Below are 17,562 nucleotides of genomic sequence, written 5' to 3' on the forward strand. Positions count from 1 at the left end.
TAATGAAACAATGACTAAGTTGGCAACTTTGTTCACACTATTCTAAACATTAAAATACCCAAACTTTAAAATGCTAAAATATTATACCAAAGTAACACATAAAACTAATTTTCTCAATTCATATTTTATACATAGCACATTGTAAAATAGTTAAGGGATCTTTATAAATGTGTTCTGTGTACATGAAAACACTTCTTATATGGCTTATAACCAGAAGAGTTATGCAACTGAATGTTTTGTCTGGAATAGCAATTAAAAACTCCCCAAATGAATAAGGCAAACTGTTACAAACATGATAGAAAAACCTTCTCCTTTAAGAAATCCTTTTTGTACAAGTAGAGCACATCTAGCTTTGTGTCCTCAATATCATTTCCAATTTTACCTTGAACTACAAAATGCTACAGTATTTATCAGACTATATTGTTATTATTTAACCATTTGCTATTAACAACGAACTGGACACTTTTCAAAATCCACAAGAAAAGATCAAAATAAATTAAGAGCACTGTATGCCTACAAATTATACTTTATATCATTTTACCTAGCACATTGCTGGGCAGAGAAGAGCAACTTTGTGTTCTAAGAAAATGTAACAGTACAATAAAGTTCATAATATTTTAGGGAACAAAAGAATGAAACTAGTAGTGGCCTGTTTCACATAACAGCCTAAAGTCTGCACAGTAAAACCTTTACTTTTAAAAGTAATCTTTCCTTAAAATAAAAATTAATAGTGAAAGTAAATATACTAATTATGCCAGTTGAGATAAGTTCATTCTAGGTGACAGAAAAAAAATTTTTTTCATTATCTATAGAAATTTTTTAAAAATTTTAAAATCTCCAACACTTTTACTATTCCTTATAAATATTAAAATTAGCATACTTGAACATGTTTATAAAATTGAAATTGCTATATACAGAATGTTGTAAGTATGAATAAGGATTACTGAGATATAAAACTCCAATTCTTTTGGAAAACTAGTAATCTAACTTCACTAATGTGCATTATTAGTTCTACTGTGAATATTTATATCTGAAAATATTTATAAAACAAAAAAAGCACCCAATTTGGAGATACCCTTGCTTAACAAACAGTAAAAATTTAAAGTTATTTCTAATATGCTACAAATAAATGACAATGGTAAGGAAATTCATTTACTGAGACATCTTTATGCTAAAGGTTAAAAAAAAAAAGGTCATTGTCTTTATGCCTAACAATGTTACTGGGATAATGTCACTTGTGACAACTATTATGCACTTGAATAAAATGAAGCATATTTAAGTTTTCTAGAGTGTAAGGCTGATTAAAGTCTTACACAGCCCCCAAGGGAACTAAGGAAGCTACATGTAATAACTTCTAAATTTTATCATTAATTTTGGCAAACCAGAGTATTTTTTTTTTAACTACTTTACCTTTCTGCTGTAAGGATTACTAATTACTAACTTGGTGTCATCTGAGCCAGATAATATATATTCTCCAGTGTCATTCCAACAGATTGTATTAACCTAAAAAGAAAGCAAAAAAAGAAATATAAGCAAACTGTACATAAAGTATATACATAACATCTTTCACTTACCTGATAGTACAAAATTTATATCACTATTGAGGTGATATCTATAGGAAAAAAGTATTAGAATTTATGTATTGAAATAAACAGATTTCAATTCTTAATTTCACTGAAAGAAACTACTCCAACCTAACAATAAGTGAAAAGCTGAAAAGACACAATATCAACAAGTCATCTTCAGAGAAGTGAGAACATAGGAGAACTTGCTACCACTAAGTCCACAGAGACCAAAAGTGAATACAGATAGTCTTAGTTTACTGGAATGCAAAAATAAAACTTCAGCAGGAAACAATGTCAGGACAAGAAAACCTGAACCATAACTGATAAAGCTATTGGAGGATCAGAAAGAACAAGTGTATTGTTAAAAATTACAGGTAACTGCCATCACAGGGACACATATTTTGATGAGTTTTAACTTCAGTGGTGTTGAGAGCCACAGCCGAAGGGGCTTCAGCAAACTTTCAGACTGCCAGCTGATGACTGGCTCACTGTTGAGAGCCACAGCCGAAGGGGCTCCAGCAAATGCTAAAATAATATTCCTGACTTCTAAATATCGTCCAGTTTAGGGGCTCCAGCAAACTTTCAGACTGCCAGCTGATGATTGGCTCACAGCGGCCCCAGCAACACCTAGCTGATTGGCTCCTCTGTGGAGATGCTCATTGAGCTGTTTCCCTGCCCTTTCAGACTACCAGCTGATGATTGGCTCACAGCAGCCCCAGCAACATCTAGCTGATTGGCTCCTCTGCGGTGATGCTCATTGGGCTGTTTCCCTGCCCTTTCAGACCACGGAGCTGCTCATTGGGGGACTTTTTTGGCTCCGCCCATGCGACCCAGCCAATCGGCCTCAAGAGCAGGAGGATTGTGGGAGGAAGAGGTTGTTGGGGTGTGTGGCTTGTGGGAAGCCGGTGGTGGCAGTTGGGCTCTGAGGGTTTTTTCCTGAGGAGCTGTTTTGTTTATCTTGTGTGGTTCTAAAAATAAAGTTAGTTTCTTTTGACAAGTGGCTCCTGAATTGTGCCCAGCCAGACTGCGGCACAGTGGCTCATCTAGGTTCTCAAAATAAAATTTTAGAGAAAAATCTCCTTGTCCTTTAGGTCAAAGAACCATTTTGAAATTCGGTAAAGTCTGCATTCTTAACAAGAACTATCCTTGAAAGAAACTATTTAACCAGATCTAAATCTGCTAGAATTTTATCAGACCTTAAATGACATGGATAAAAAGAAATTCTGAACTCTAGCCATTTCTATACTTCTACATCATAGACCCAATTTCCGTCCACTTTATTATCAGTCTAACCTAAAGTAGGTAAGAAGGGGCATAGAATCCATTGTGAAGTTCAGAGACCAAAGGTACAGAAACATTAAGAGATTGAGACATAAAAATAGGACTACAAAACACTCCCTTCTAGACCCTTACCACCACATTACTAAAAAACCTATTTACAGCTGGGTGCAATGGCACACACCTGTGTGTGGGCTAGGAAGTGGAAACTACTATGAAACTACTATGAAATCCTAGCAGCTAGGAAGGCTGAGGCAGGAGGATGAAGCGTTCAAAGCCAGCCTCAGCAACAGCAAGGTGCTAAGCAACTCAGTGAGACCCTGTCTCTAAATAAAACACAAAACAGGGCTGGGGATGTGGCTCAGTGGTTGAGTACCCCCGAGTTCAATCCTCGGTACCCACTCCCCCCGCCAGAAACAAAACAAAACCAAAAAAAACCCTATTTACACCAGTTCCTTTTACCAAGTGTACCAATAAAAGGCAATAAGAAAAAAAATTACAAAGCATATTAAAAGGTCAAAATAAAATGTGAAAGGACAAAGCAAGTATTGGAACCAAACATGGCAAAGCTATTGGAAATACTGGGCTAAGAAGTGGAAACTACTATGATTAACATACCAAGGGCTCTAAAGGATAAGGCAAATAGCATGTAAGAACAGAGGGCAACATAAAGCAGAGAGAGAGGGAAGTCTAAGATAAAAATAGAAAAGAAGAATGTCTTTGATAGGCTGATTAGTAGATGGGACATAGTTAAGGAAAGAATCTCTAACCTTGAGGATACAGCAACAGCAACCCACAAAACTGAAGCAAGACCAAAGACTGGAGCAAAAAAGAAAACAAACAAACAAATCCAAACCCTAAACAGAATAATCAAGGACTGTCACACACAGAAGATTCAATTTGTATATAATGGATACACCAGAAGGTAAAGGAAGAGAGAGAAAAAGGAAAAAAAAAACTGGAGACAATAATGACTGAGAATAGCCCCCAATTAATGTCAGATACCAAACCACAGATTTAAGAATCTCAGAGAAGACCTGGCAAAATGAATAGCAAAAGAACTCCACAGGCTGGGGTTGTGGCTCAGTGGTAGAGCGCTTGCCTGGCACATGTGAGGCACTGGGTTCGATCCTCAGAACCACATAAAAATAAATAAATAAAATACAGGTATTGTGTCCATTTTCAAATATATATATATATTTACTTATTTCAAAAATAAAAAAGAACTTCTTTACCTAGACGTATAACTTCACACAATAGAAAAAACTAAAAATTCTGATTCTGAAAGAAGCCAGAGGGAAATAACACCTATCCACAGAAGAATAAAGATAAGAATTATATCTGACCACACACGGTGACACATGAGGCTGGGGAGGCTGAGGAGGAGGATATCAAGTTCAATGCCAGCCTCAGTAACTTAGGCCCTAGTAACTTGGTGAGACCCATCTCTAAATAAAATATAAGAAGGGCTGGAGATGTAGTTCAGTAGTTAAGTACCTCTGGGTTCCATTTCATGTAGCAAAAAGAGAATTACATCTGACTTCTCAAAAATCATGTAAGAGGGGCAAGCAAGGCAAGCGTGAGGCCCTGGGTTTGATCCTCAGCACCACATAAAAAATAAATAAATAAATATAAAGATATTTTTAAATTTTTACAAATCATTTAAGAAAAAAGAGAGTGAAATGAAAATACTTAAGTGTTAAGAGAAAATAAACACTAACCCAGAAATTTCTGTACCCTATAAAATTATCCTTCAAAATCATGGAAGAGATATTTTTTTTCAGCTAAACACACACTGAGGGAATTTATTTATTTATTTATTTATTGCCCAATAGACCTAAATTCTTTAGAGAAAAGGAAAATAATATAGATAAGAAACTTGGATCTACAAAAATGAAGAATATTAAAGAGGAATAAATGATGATAAAATACTTATTATGCTTCTTCATTATTCTTAATTACTAAACAAAGAGCACTTCTTATTGTTCAAAATAATTTTCAATTGTATACAAATATGCTTATATCTATGTCTGAAACTGAAATGAATGACAGCATTAATACAAAGTACAAAAGAGAGAATTCAGGGTTAATTTTGTACTCAACTACTAATAAAGCAGTATGGTGTTCTCTGAATAAAGCAGACTTGGATTCGATGTGGATGTATTTTGCAAACACCAAGTTTTTAAAAACAGTAAACCTAAGAGAAAATGAAATAAAAGGTTCAATTAAATCACAAAAGGCAAAAGAGACCAAAGACAAAAAAAAAATGGAACAAAAAGCAAGGGCAACAAATAGAAAAGAAAAAATAATAATGATAATCCAACTATATCAATAATCACCTTAAACATCAACAGTATAAATGCACCCATTAAGAGACTGCCAGAGTGGAGCAAAAAAAAAGACCCAAATATATGTTATCTATACTTTAAACATAAGACACTTATTATTAGTAAAAATAAATAAAGAGAAAATATACATACTAACTAATCAAAAGAAAGCTGGCAGATACAGCAGATCTCAAAGCACAGAAAGGGATCAGAGAAAAAGGAAGGCCTTTCATACTGATTCAAAGGTCAGTTCAAGAAGACAACAATGAATAACATGTAGGTGCTTAAAGTACTTGAGGCAAAAACTGACAGGAATACATAAACAGATGAATCTACTGTCACACTGGGAGACTTCAATACCTCCATCAGAAACAGATCTAGCAGATTATTCTATGTACAGCCATGTCATGTAACAATGGTGATAAGTCCTGAAAATGAACCATTAGGCCATTTCATCCTCATGCAAACTTCAGAATACACTTACACAAATGAAGACTATGACAAAAGGAAGCACTATGATCTTAAGATAAGAAGATAAAAGCAATCTATCACTGATCAAAATGTCACTATGTGGCACACAACTGTGTCTTATTAAGTGAACCAAGATAAGAACTGAAGAGACTACATACTATGGAATTTCAACTACAGGATATTCAGGAAAGGAAAAAATTATGAAGACTATAAAAATATTATTGGCTGTCAAGAACAGTAGGCAGGAGGGAAGAATTTTAAGACAGTAGAACAACCCTATGTAAGTACTATAAAGGGGTTAGATAGCATTGTAAGTTTGTTGGAACCCATAGAAATCTCCAACACCAAAAGTGAATTCTTAGTAAACTCTGACAATAGGTGATTATGCAGGTTAAGTGTAACAATTGAACCACTGGGGATGGGGGGATGATGCTGATAATATCGAAGGTTATACACATGTGCAGGTAGGGAGGGTACAGGAAATCACTATACCTATGTCTCTCAACCTTGCTGACAACCTAAAAAAGCCTGCAGCTCCAATGCAGCAATCAGTATGCAGTACTAATAAAAAAAGTAAGTATTAGCTGGGATGTAGCTCAGTGCTAAAGCATGTGCAAGGCCCTGGGTTTGATCCCCAAAACTGTAAAAATAAATAAAGTCTCAAAAAACAATAACTATACACATACACACACACACACATACATATATATACACACACACCCCTACTACACAACCCATTTGTTCTACTTCCAGCTATTTAACAAACAAAAATAAAAACATTATATGTCCTCACAAAAACTGTACACGAATGTTCATGGCAACTGCATTTGTAAGAGCCCTCAACTAGAAACAACTCAATGCCCATAAATAGGTAAAGAGACAAGCAAATTATGGTATACCCACATAATGAATGCTACTCAGTAATAAAAGGTATTAAACTGTTGGTACACTCCACAACATGGATGAATACCAAAAATGTATTCTAAGTAAGACTTGAATGTAAAAGCAGCCAAAGAAACAAAAGCACACTGGGACCATGAGTATAGCTCAGTGGTACAGTGCTTGCCTAGCACGCCCAAGGTCCTGGGTTCAATTCCCAACATATACCAAAAAAAAAAAAAAAAACCTGGATAATTCCATTTATATAAAATTCAAAAAAATGTGAACTAATTTACAGTAATGAATAGGAAGTCAATGGCTGACTAGGTGGTGTAGAGAAATGAGAGGGCACACTGTCATTAATGGGTGACGGATAAACTTATGATCCTGACTGTGGTGATGATTTCATGAATGTATACACAACCTAAACTTATTAAAATGCACTATTTAAATAGTATAGTCAACTATATCTCAATAAAGATCTTTAAAATCTCTACAAAATTTAAACACAAATACTTAGTTCATAAGCATACAGTTATTTTGTAATTTTGAAAATTAGACTGGCATTGACCCTTTCTTATCAGCCACACTGGATGTCAAAAGGTCTTCAAAAATACTACATGAAAATAAAGTCCGACTAGAATTCTATAAAACCACTCAAATCATTGATCAAGTGTGAAGGCAGAGAAAAAAGAGGTTTAAAATTGTAAGAAGAGTTTACTTTCCACTCACCCTTTAAAAAATATTTGAGAATATACTCAGCAAAATCTGAAAAATGTTTTTAAAACTGAGATGATGCACAATACACAGCTGTATAAACTTAAAAATATAAAAATGGCAACTGCACATCATGAAGGAGAATCAATTTGCAGTTAGCTCTAAAATAGTCTTCTTTGGGTAGGTAAGTAAAAGTTTTGACCCCCAGGTCCAGAAAAGACATAAAATTCAACGCATAACACACTCTAAGACTCTTAAATGAACAATTCATAAGTGCCACATGTATGCTATGTGCTCCTCCTGATATTAATTGAAAGGGGAAAAAAAATCCGAAACATGTCTCCTCAGTCAAGTTATCCAGAACAGAGGGGGCAGGTATGTTGACTAAGATCAAATTAATGGGCTTATGTAACTAAATGTCAGAAAATATTCCCCATGGGGTTGGAGGAACCTACCAGAAAAAGAGACACTGATCAAGGTTGGCACACTAATTAATTAGCATGGTCAGGGAAAGCTTCTCTGATAGGTAATTGTTAAAAGAGTGCTGAACGAAATGAAGTAAGCTTCACAGAAATGTGGAGGAAGAGTTCTAGGTTTAAAGCATAAAATACATAGGGCAGAGGTATACTTGGCATATTTAAGAACAGCAAAGGTAGAAAGTACCAAATAATGCAGGGCCTTACAATGGTAGCCTCTGATACATGTCTATAATCCCAGTAACTCAATGCTGAATAGAATCCTATGTTCAAGGACACCCTGGGCAATTTAGCAAGACCTTGTCTCAATATAAAATTAAAAAGGGCTAGGGGGCAGGCATGTGGCACACACCTGTAATTCCAGTGAGTCAGGATGCTGAGACAAGAGGAACACAAGTTCAAGGCCAGCCTCAGCAACTTAGTGAGGCCCTAAACAACTCAGTGAGATCCTATCTCAAAATAAATAAATAAAAAGGGCTGGAGGATGCACCAGTAGTAGCAGTAAAGCACTCCTCGGTTAAACCCCTGTATCTAAAGCAGAAAAAAAAGAGGGCTGGATCTGGGAGTGTAGCTCAGTGGTAGAGTGCTTGCCTAGCATGATTGAGGCACTGGGTTCAATCCCTAGTATTCAAGAAAAAAAAGTTATCTTTATGAACAACAAAAGGATTTTATATATGTGGTTCAAAGTTAGAGTGAATACTGGAGAGACTGAAAACAACAATAATTCTGAGAAGCCCTAATAATTCTCAGAAAGCATTTAAGTTGTCAGGAATTGCCACATAGGAACCAAGTCTCCCCCAGCTTTGAGCAATGAGAATGTGGAGATGTGGCAAGTCAGCCATGGGCTGTGTGTGTGTCAACTACGAGCACTGAGCACACAAAGTGGACTGAACCAACGCTGCCCCTCTGTTTGGGAGGGGGACATATGGGTCTTTTTGCTAACTAACCATGACTAGATTTGTGTGTGTAATTTAGCATTTGCATGTTGAAGATATTTTAGGAAAATCAGAGTGGAATAAAGTATAAAATAAGGTGATAGTGCAAGTAGTTTAGGCAAAAGAAGAGGATAACCTAGGACTGGGTACAGCTCAATGGCAGAGAACTTGCCCAACATGCTGGGTTTAATCACCAACACCTTGAAGGAAGAGAAAAAAGAGAGAAAGATAAGAAGAGCCTAAACTGAATAGTAGACAAAAAGAATGGGATGGATTCCAGATAAATTCTCTAAGTAGAATTTATTCATGGGTAGACTGAATGTGAAAGCTGAGGAAAGAGAGATCAAGGATAACTAGAAGTTTTTTATCTTAAGCATCCAAATGGATGGCAGTTCTATTTACTGAAATACAGAAAGTTGCAAATTCAAGGAAGAAAATTAAGTATTCATTTGACAACTCAAATTCAATGATAAATCTTAGCCTAACCAAAAGTAGAAAAACAAAATACCATAAGCTTCTTTATTCGTTACAGTATATAATATAACTTAAGTACACTTGCCAAGGAGAATCTAATCAAACTGCTAGAAGTGACTTAATAACATCACAAGAAAACAAACAAATCTAGCGCGTGAAACAGTCCCATAGGAAAATTGAACTGTTTCCTCTAACAAGTCTAGCAGAGTACAGACCTGAATAAAAATCTGAGAACTACAGTAGGGACTAAGGGCATAGTAGCTCACTGGTAGAGCACTTACTTGATATGAACAAAGCCCTGGATTTGGTCCCCAGTACAACAAAAATAAAAATTTAAAAAAAACTTGGGCTGGGGATGTGGCTCAAGCGGTAGCGCGCTTGCCTGGCATGCGTGCGGCCTGGGTTCAATCCTCAGCACCACATACAAAGATGTTGTGTCCGCCGAAAACTAAAAAAAAAATAAATATTAAAATTCTCTCTCTTTAAAAAAAAAAAATTAAAAAACTTAATAAGAAGCACAGTGATCAAGATACAGAGCTGATCTAGATCATCTCTGAACAAAATAACTATAAAAAGATACTGTTATAATGAGGGAAATTTCATTATAGTCGATGTATTATTGTATGACACTAAAAACATACTGTTAATTCTTATTAAAATGCAAAATGGTGCTGGGCATGGTGGTGCATGCTTACAATCCCAGGAGCTTAGAAGGCTGAGGCAGGGGGATGGCGAGTTCAAAGCCAGTCTCAGCAAAAGCAAGGCACTAAGCAACTCAGTGAGACCCTGCCTCTAAATAAAATACAAAATAGGGCTGGGGGTGTGATCAGTGGCTGAATGCCCCTGAGTTCAAACCCCAGTAGCGCTCCCCCCAACCCCACCACACCATAAAAAGCATAATGACATTTTGGTCATATAAGAAAATGTCCATTAGGACTGGGGATACAGCTCAGTTGGTAGAAAAAAAGAGAAAAGGAAAAAAAAAAAAAAGAAAATGTCCATTGCTTTAATTGTAAATTTAAATATTTATTTTTTTAGTTGTAGTTGGACACAATACCTTTATTTCATTTATTTATTTTATGTGGTACTGAGGATGGAACCCAGGATCTCACACATGCAAGGCAAGCACTCTACTGCTGAGCCACAACCCCAGCCCCTCTTTAACAATCTTAAGAACTGCTAAATCCAGGCAATGAGTATAAAGAAAGTATGTTTGAAATTTTTAAAAAGAAAAGGGCTCTGTGTTTTGGACCTGTTAAATCTGAATGCCTATGAGACAAGCAACTGGAAAAGTTAAAGTGGAGTTGGACCCGCTATTCCAGGAGCCACGGAACTAGAGACAAGAAGGTGGAAGGTCCCACCAGAGTCTCTGACCACCTAACATCTAAATGTCAAGAGGTGGAAGAGTCATCAGCTAAAAAGACATAAGACAGGACAGAAAAAAAAAAAAAGAAAAAAGAATGTAGAAATAACAGAAAAAGTATTTTTAAGAAAGGTTGGGTTCAACTGATGGTTAAAGTTTCTAGAAAATGATCACAGTTGTGGAAATACAAAGAGCACAAGTAACTACAAAAGCAGTTTCAGCAGAGTGAAGGAGGAAGGCTTTTGATATTTGAAAACTCACTTTTAAAAAAAACCTTACATGTACTTTTCTAAATTCAAATACACTTTTTATCTTTTAATATAAAAGCACAGTAGTACATGTCTGTAATCCTAGCATCTCAGGAGGCTGAGACAGGGGAATCACAAATTCAAGACAGCGCCTCAGCAACTTAGCAAGACCCTGTCTCAAAACAAAGGGGCTAAAGATGTAGCTCAGTGGTAGAGTGCCCATAGGTTCAATCTCCAGTACCAAAAAATAAACATAAATTTAAAAATCTAGACTATTTATTTAGTGATCCTAGGGATGGCACCCATGGCCTTGCACATGCTGGGAAGGTACTCTACCACTGAGCTACACCTCCAACCCTTATTCTCTCATTTTATTAAAGTTAGTTACAAACCCTCCTAGGATGATTTGGGCCTATTATCAAATATTAATTTAATACACATACTTCATAATTGTAAGTACTTCATAACTGAAAATTAACAATTACTTACACAGCCATCATGCACATTTAGAGTTGCTTCAAGTTTCAATCTTTGGATAAATTCTCTTCTTCCTGTTTAAAAAGAAAGAACTAAATAAATAATAGATTCGACTACTGACAAAAAGTATCACAAAGAAATTAAAAGCCTAAAATCTGGCATAATAAGGTAGACTCAAGCTCAAATTTCAGCTCTGCCATTCATAAGCTGAGTAACACTGGGCAAATTAACCTCCTGAGCCCTGGCTCACGCATCAGCAGACCTACACCTCATGTGTACAGGGCTAAATGAATCAAGGAAAGAAAGGACTTTGCATAGTATCTGGGCCACGTAAACATTCAAATATATATTCATTCATCAATTCATTCAACAGATATTTATGTGGTGCTCTCTGTTCCAGCTAATTTCAAGAGCTTGTTACAGTGGTAACAAAAACAGAAAAGATCGCCTCCTCTCATAAAAGGATAAAGACAACAAACAATATGTCAAGTTAGTGAGAGCATTATGTAGAAAGAATAAAGCAGGAAGGAGGATAAGTGAGGTTGTGGATAGGGATAAAGTTTTCAATTTTAAATAGGGTGGCAAACAGTGGTAATAAGATGCCACCAATTTTTAAGCAAATCTCAATTTTAGAAATCTTAAAAATATATCAAATTTTAGTGATGAAATGTGACAGCAAAAAAATAAAATTAGCCCAATGTCCAGCAACAGGAGAATAGCTAAAATATTGCACAAATAAAGTTCCCTCTTTGAGCTGGGCATGCAGCTCCCAGTAGCTCGGGAAGCTGAGGCAGGAGGACCGTGGGTTCAAAGTCAGTCTCAGCAACAGCAAGGTGCTAAGCAACTTGGTGAGACCCTGTCTTTAAATAAAATAGGGCTGGGGATGTACCTCAGTGGTTGAATGCCCCCAGTTCAATACCTGGTACCCACTCCCAAAAAATTTCCCCCTTTGAACTTTTAGTCAAAGTTCAGTTTGTCCCTCCAAGAACTTTATAAAAAGCATGTTTATTCAGAAACCGTAGTGAAAGAGAGCTGAATTTATGACAAAAGGTGACAATTAAATAAGTACAATCAGGCTTGATGAGCTCTCCAATAAAATTAAATCTGACTATATTCTCCATATACTGTTATATAGGACAAATTATTGTGTTTTCTTTTCATTCAAGGTAAAGATCAAGATCCTCCTTGAAGCCAATTTGTTTTATTTCCCTAATTATAACTGTTAAGATGGCTAGGTAAAGGGTAAATATACAGGTTAAAATGTAAGTTATAGGGATGTTTTGTGGAGGATGGTTCATGGTACCTAGATTTTAAAAATAAAACAACCTAGAGAAACTCAGTAAAGTGTTTTCGTGAACTAGGTTGTTCTTCATATAATTAACTTTTAAAATCTGATTTTGTTTTAAAAAGATGCTACCTGTGGCAAACAGGTAATTTTCTTTTTAAAAACTCCTCTCCTTTTGGCTAAAGGCAGTCTTGATAATCCTGCTAAATTATAAATTAGACTTAAGAAACAAAGTATTCAAATTAACAATAGGACAACAATTAGAATTCATTAAAATGCTAAAATACTAGAAACATTTTTTTTCCCCAAATTTTAAAAATCTGGTTTCAAACCCAGCTCTAGCCATTTTGGTCTAGAGAAAATGGTAGTAGGATGTAAGAGAACAGAAGATAAACTGAGCTATTCTGGCAAAAACTCTCACCTGTGAAATTTGCACCTAAATTCAAGCACTGAGACATGATACAGTTAGGTCCTACATGACATTTTTACATGTGACTGTGGAGATAAAACTGACTGTGCTGTCCAGATATGGGCTTCTACAAGATAAAAAACCACCATAGAGTAAGAAAGAACTAACTTACAAAAATTGAGCTCTCTAAAATTAAACTCATGCCTGAATGTCATTAAAAACTGTGAAGGTTCTGGCCTATGTGCAAGATCACCAGCTAGCCTGATACTATTTCTTGCATAGTAGCAGAAGACTCAAAAGACTTGCTACCTACAGCATGCAAGCAGTGTGAGCTTCAGGTTCACACGGGCTCCCAACCTCCCAAGCCCCAGAGGGCACCTCGGAGAGGTGTGGGTGGATGGCACACAGTGAGTCTAGATCACCAATGAAGAGCCTGAACTGGACGACCCAACCTCTTATCCAGCACGTTGGCCTCAACTTTATCCAGAAGTGCGGCACTGTTTGTGTTAAACTAGGCAGTAAACAAACTCGCCCTCTGTTCCAGGAGACAATGTATCTTCCAAGGCCGTTCTCTATATAAACATCATTGAAAAGACAGTCCAGAAAAAAGCAGTTGGGGGGGTCTCTGCTCACAAGATGTGCAGAATGAAAAGAGGCCATGGAGAATCCTCTCCCAACAACCCCATGTTTGTTATGGATGAACTTACTACTATGGCTTCCTACTCAACTTTTTCCTGTACCCCCAAGATCCCTTTTACAATTCTACCTCCACTTTGATATTCTACTCTAATGATTGATAATAAGCTCCATCAGAGGAGCGCTCATTTAGTCAAGTCTCCTCAGTGTTAGAACAGTGCCTAGCACAAAGCATTCAGTATACATTTGCTGAAATTAGTGAATAAATAATTAGGATATTATCCCATCCTGGTTTCCCAATAATACTTAGTGAACATCTTTCAATGACAATTAGGAGCTAATTATTGCTCATTTTGGTAGTTGTATAACTTATTAAACAACTTTCTGATTTTTGTGTCTACATATATACCTCCACCTCCACACTACAATGTTTGGGACAAGAACATAGGTTTAATAAATATCTATCTTGGGACATACAACATTTATGCTGGGTGAAACTCTTTATCCCTCAAAGCTTTAGTTTTTTACATTTGTAAAAGTAAGAATAATACTAAAAATATCACAGATTTGTTATAAGAAGATTATAACATTATGATTAGCATATGCACAACTTCTAAATGTGCCTGAAATACTGTAGACATTTAAAATCAGTTCTCTATATGTGTGTGGGTTGTTCTAATTTAAGATTGTCTGAAAAGACAATTTTTTTTAAAATATATAACTTCAGTAAAGGAGTTGACTGAGGAAAAACAGTTATGCCAATGTTACTGAAAAGAAATGGAAGAGCACTTTAACAAAGTTTTATTCCATTTTCATTTGACAGTATTGTCCTCTGAGCTTTCTAACATGAACTTCTTACATACCACACATACTGCCATTCCTAGCCCACTATCAGGCCTTCCTTTTCTATTCATGGGCCCCAACTTGGTTCATTCAGGCCACTATAACAAAATGTCTTAGTCCGGGTAGCTTATGAAGAAGAGAATCTTATTTCCCATATTAACAGAGGTTGGAAGTTCAAGATCAAGGTACTGGCAAATCTGGTGTCTGGTAGGAGCCAGTTCCCTATAGATAGCACCTTCCCACTGTTCCCTCAAGATGGTAGAAGAGGCAAGAAACTCATCAAGACCTCTTTTATAAAGGCATTAATTCATTCATGAGGGCTCTGGCATCATGACCCAATCACTCCCAAAGGCCCCACCTCTTAACACCATTACCTTAGGGGCTAGGAACTTTGGAGGGGCACACACATTTAGACCCACAGCAGTCCCATTGGCCGTTAGTTTGATTTCAGAAATCACAAGTGCTAGGTAAACCCCCAGACACATTTTCATGACCCCACAGTAACGTGTGTCATGGCTAATGACTAAGCCTTTAGATACAACCTTTTCTGGTTGCCATGGCTCAGCCAGGTAACAAGGAGAAATGCACACCAAAGACAACCACCTTCTCCAAGGAGCAATAGGGCATAGAACTGTTTTCTTCTTGGCACAAGGAAGAGAACGCCATGTAGCAGATAAGAAGAAATCAGGAAAATTTAAATGGACACGGAATACCCACTGTGGGCTACAAGGACAGCTCAGAATCTACAGGAACCCTAGACACAGACAGTCTATACTCAGTGGCCAGCTCTTCTCCATGAGCTTCTATTAAGCTCTCATAGGACTATGAAAACTGGGCAGGACACACAGAAGATCCTTGTCTGAAAGAGTATAGAACTCCATTCATTTTCTAGGCTGTTCCCTTATGGGAACAAATGCCTCGAGCCCTGGCACACAGGACCTCAGCAAACTTCCCTACTCACACCCACTTAGGCAAAGGCAAAATGTCAGAGGAATGGGGGACAAACTGCCTATCCTTAAGGGAGGGGCAAAACTGACCCACCCAGCCCTCCCATACACCTTATGTTGAACAATAAGCAAAAGAGCAAGTGTGGTAGCTCCAAACTGTCTCAACACAGCCAGACTAAACTGTTCCCCAGAATTCCTTCCCTCTATGTTTCTGCTAAGAATGAGTCACAGTCATTTTTACAGTGGGCTTAGAGGGCGGAAATAAAACAGAAGCCATATTATTTTTAATACCTAGAAGTCTGGAGCAGATGATGCTCATGTATCTGACAAACCTTAATACCTATCTACTGCCTCATCTTGCTGGAATAGACAGCAACTAGGCCTTCAACTGCCCCACTTTCCCTTGTATCCTCCTTTAGTTTCTTCAAACACTAGACCAACTGTTATATTTAGGTCCATGACAAAGTGCGTCAGCTGTTCCTACAGAACACCCATATCAATTAGATTAGAGACACTGTGAATTGACACAATGTTATGTCTTCTTGGGATCCTGCTTGGGCTCTTTTGAAATCACATATCTTGTCTTTGTTCTCCCTCACTTTACAATGCCTTCCCTTCTCAACAGCCTGTCCTGCAGATGTCAAGCCCCAGCATCAGACGTGAAGAGAATAACTTATAAAATTGTTTTGGTGAGTAATTAAATAAGGTCAAATCCCTATAAAACATCTTTATGCATATATATGCACATTCTGCTTCTCTGATTGAACCCATTCATGACAAACACTCAGCAACTCAACAGGAGGGAAATTTCCTCAATCTAATATGAGCACCCCCACCACCACCACCCCCGCCACCCCCACCCCCGCCAAAAAAAAAAGACCCTATAGCTCACTTATTTAATGATGAAACAGTGACTGCTTTCTACCTAAAATAAAAAATAAAACAAGAATATCCACTCTACAACTGTTATTCAACATAGTTCCAGAAGTTCTCACCAATGTAACAAGGCAAGGAAAAGACAGACAAATTTAGATAAAAAGAAATAAAACTATTCCTATAGGAAGATGACAGAATTGTCTGTATACAAAATCCCCAACAATATACTCAAAAAACTACTTGAACTAATAATAAGTAAATTCAGCAAGGTCAATGGATACAAGATTAACACACAAAAAAGTAATCACACTTTTATATACCAACAATGAACATGTGGAAATTGTACTTAAAAACAATACTATCACAACTGGTCTAAAGACAAATAAAAAAAAAATTGTTGAAGATCTGTATCTTGTAATTACAAATTGCTGATGAAAGAAATCAAATATGTAAACAAACAGACATACTACATTCATGTATTAGAAGACTCAATAACACGACTCTTCCCAAATTGATATTTAAGTAAATACCTATCAAAATTCTAGCAATATATTTGGAAACATGGACAAGTTTATGCTTAAGAGTTATATGGAAAGGTAAAGGACCTAGAACAATCATAATAACTTTAAAAAAAAAAAAAAGGAAAAATCATTCTACCCTAATGTTAAAGATTAGTATACAACTACAGAAACACAGTAGTCGGAGGCCAGACATGGTGGCACACAACCGAAACCCCAGGAACTGGGGAGCCTAAGGCAGGAGGATGCCAAGCTCAAGCACAGTCGTTGCAACTTAGTAAAACCCTACTTCAAAATAAAAGGATTGGGGGCCTAGTTTAGTGGTAAAGAGCCTGGGTTCGGTCCCCCCCCCCAAAAAAGAGAGAGAAAACAGTATGATATTCACAGAGAGAGAGATCAATTAAGCAGAATTGAGCACTCAGATTTAGATCAACATAAATATGTCCAAATGATTAAAAAAAAAAAAGATGCAAAAGCAATTCAATAAAGGAAACAACTTTGAAATACACTGTGCCAGAGTAAGTGAACAAAATGAATTTCAGAGCCAGGCACAGTGGTGCACACCTGTAATCCCATCGGCTTGGGAGGCTGAGGATCAGGAGTTCAAAGCCAGCCTCAGCAAAAATGAGGTGGTAAGCAACTCAGTGAGACCCTTCTCTAAATAAAATATAAAACAGGGTTGGAGATGTGGCTCAGTGAGAGAGCTCTGGAATTCAATCCCTGGTACTCAAAAAAGAAAAAGTGAATTTCAGGCTGAATCTCATACCTCATATAAAAATTAACTCAAAATAGATACTGGACTTAAATGTAAAACTATAAAATTCTAGAAAGAACACAT

At 36.7% G+C, this 17,562-nt stretch overlaps 1 protein-coding gene across 5 annotated transcripts in view; it reads right to left on the reverse strand.

The window, feature by feature from the left end:
• The window catches only part of Dcaf6 (DDB1 and CUL4 associated factor 6), a 110,154-nt gene that overhangs the window by 84,631 nt on the left and 7,961 nt on the right, over positions 1-17,562 (reverse strand). For all 5 annotated transcript variants that reach the window (XM_076873003.2, XM_076873000.2, XM_076873002.2 and 2 more), the window contains exons 2-3: positions 11,223-11,284; positions 1,411-1,503 (exon numbers count right to left, since the gene is read on the reverse strand). In XM_076873003.2, coding sequence (XP_076729118.1) covers positions 1,411-1,503; positions 11,223-11,284 — 155 coding nt within the window. The remainder of the gene's footprint in view (positions 1-1,410; positions 1,504-11,222; positions 11,285-17,562) is intronic.

The sequence above is a fragment of the Callospermophilus lateralis genome, chromosome 13 (genome assembly GCF_048772815.1).
Source record: "Callospermophilus lateralis isolate mCalLat2 chromosome 13, mCalLat2.hap1, whole genome shotgun sequence".
In the NCBI taxonomy this organism is placed as follows: Eukaryota; Metazoa; Chordata; class Mammalia; order Rodentia; family Sciuridae; genus Callospermophilus; species Callospermophilus lateralis.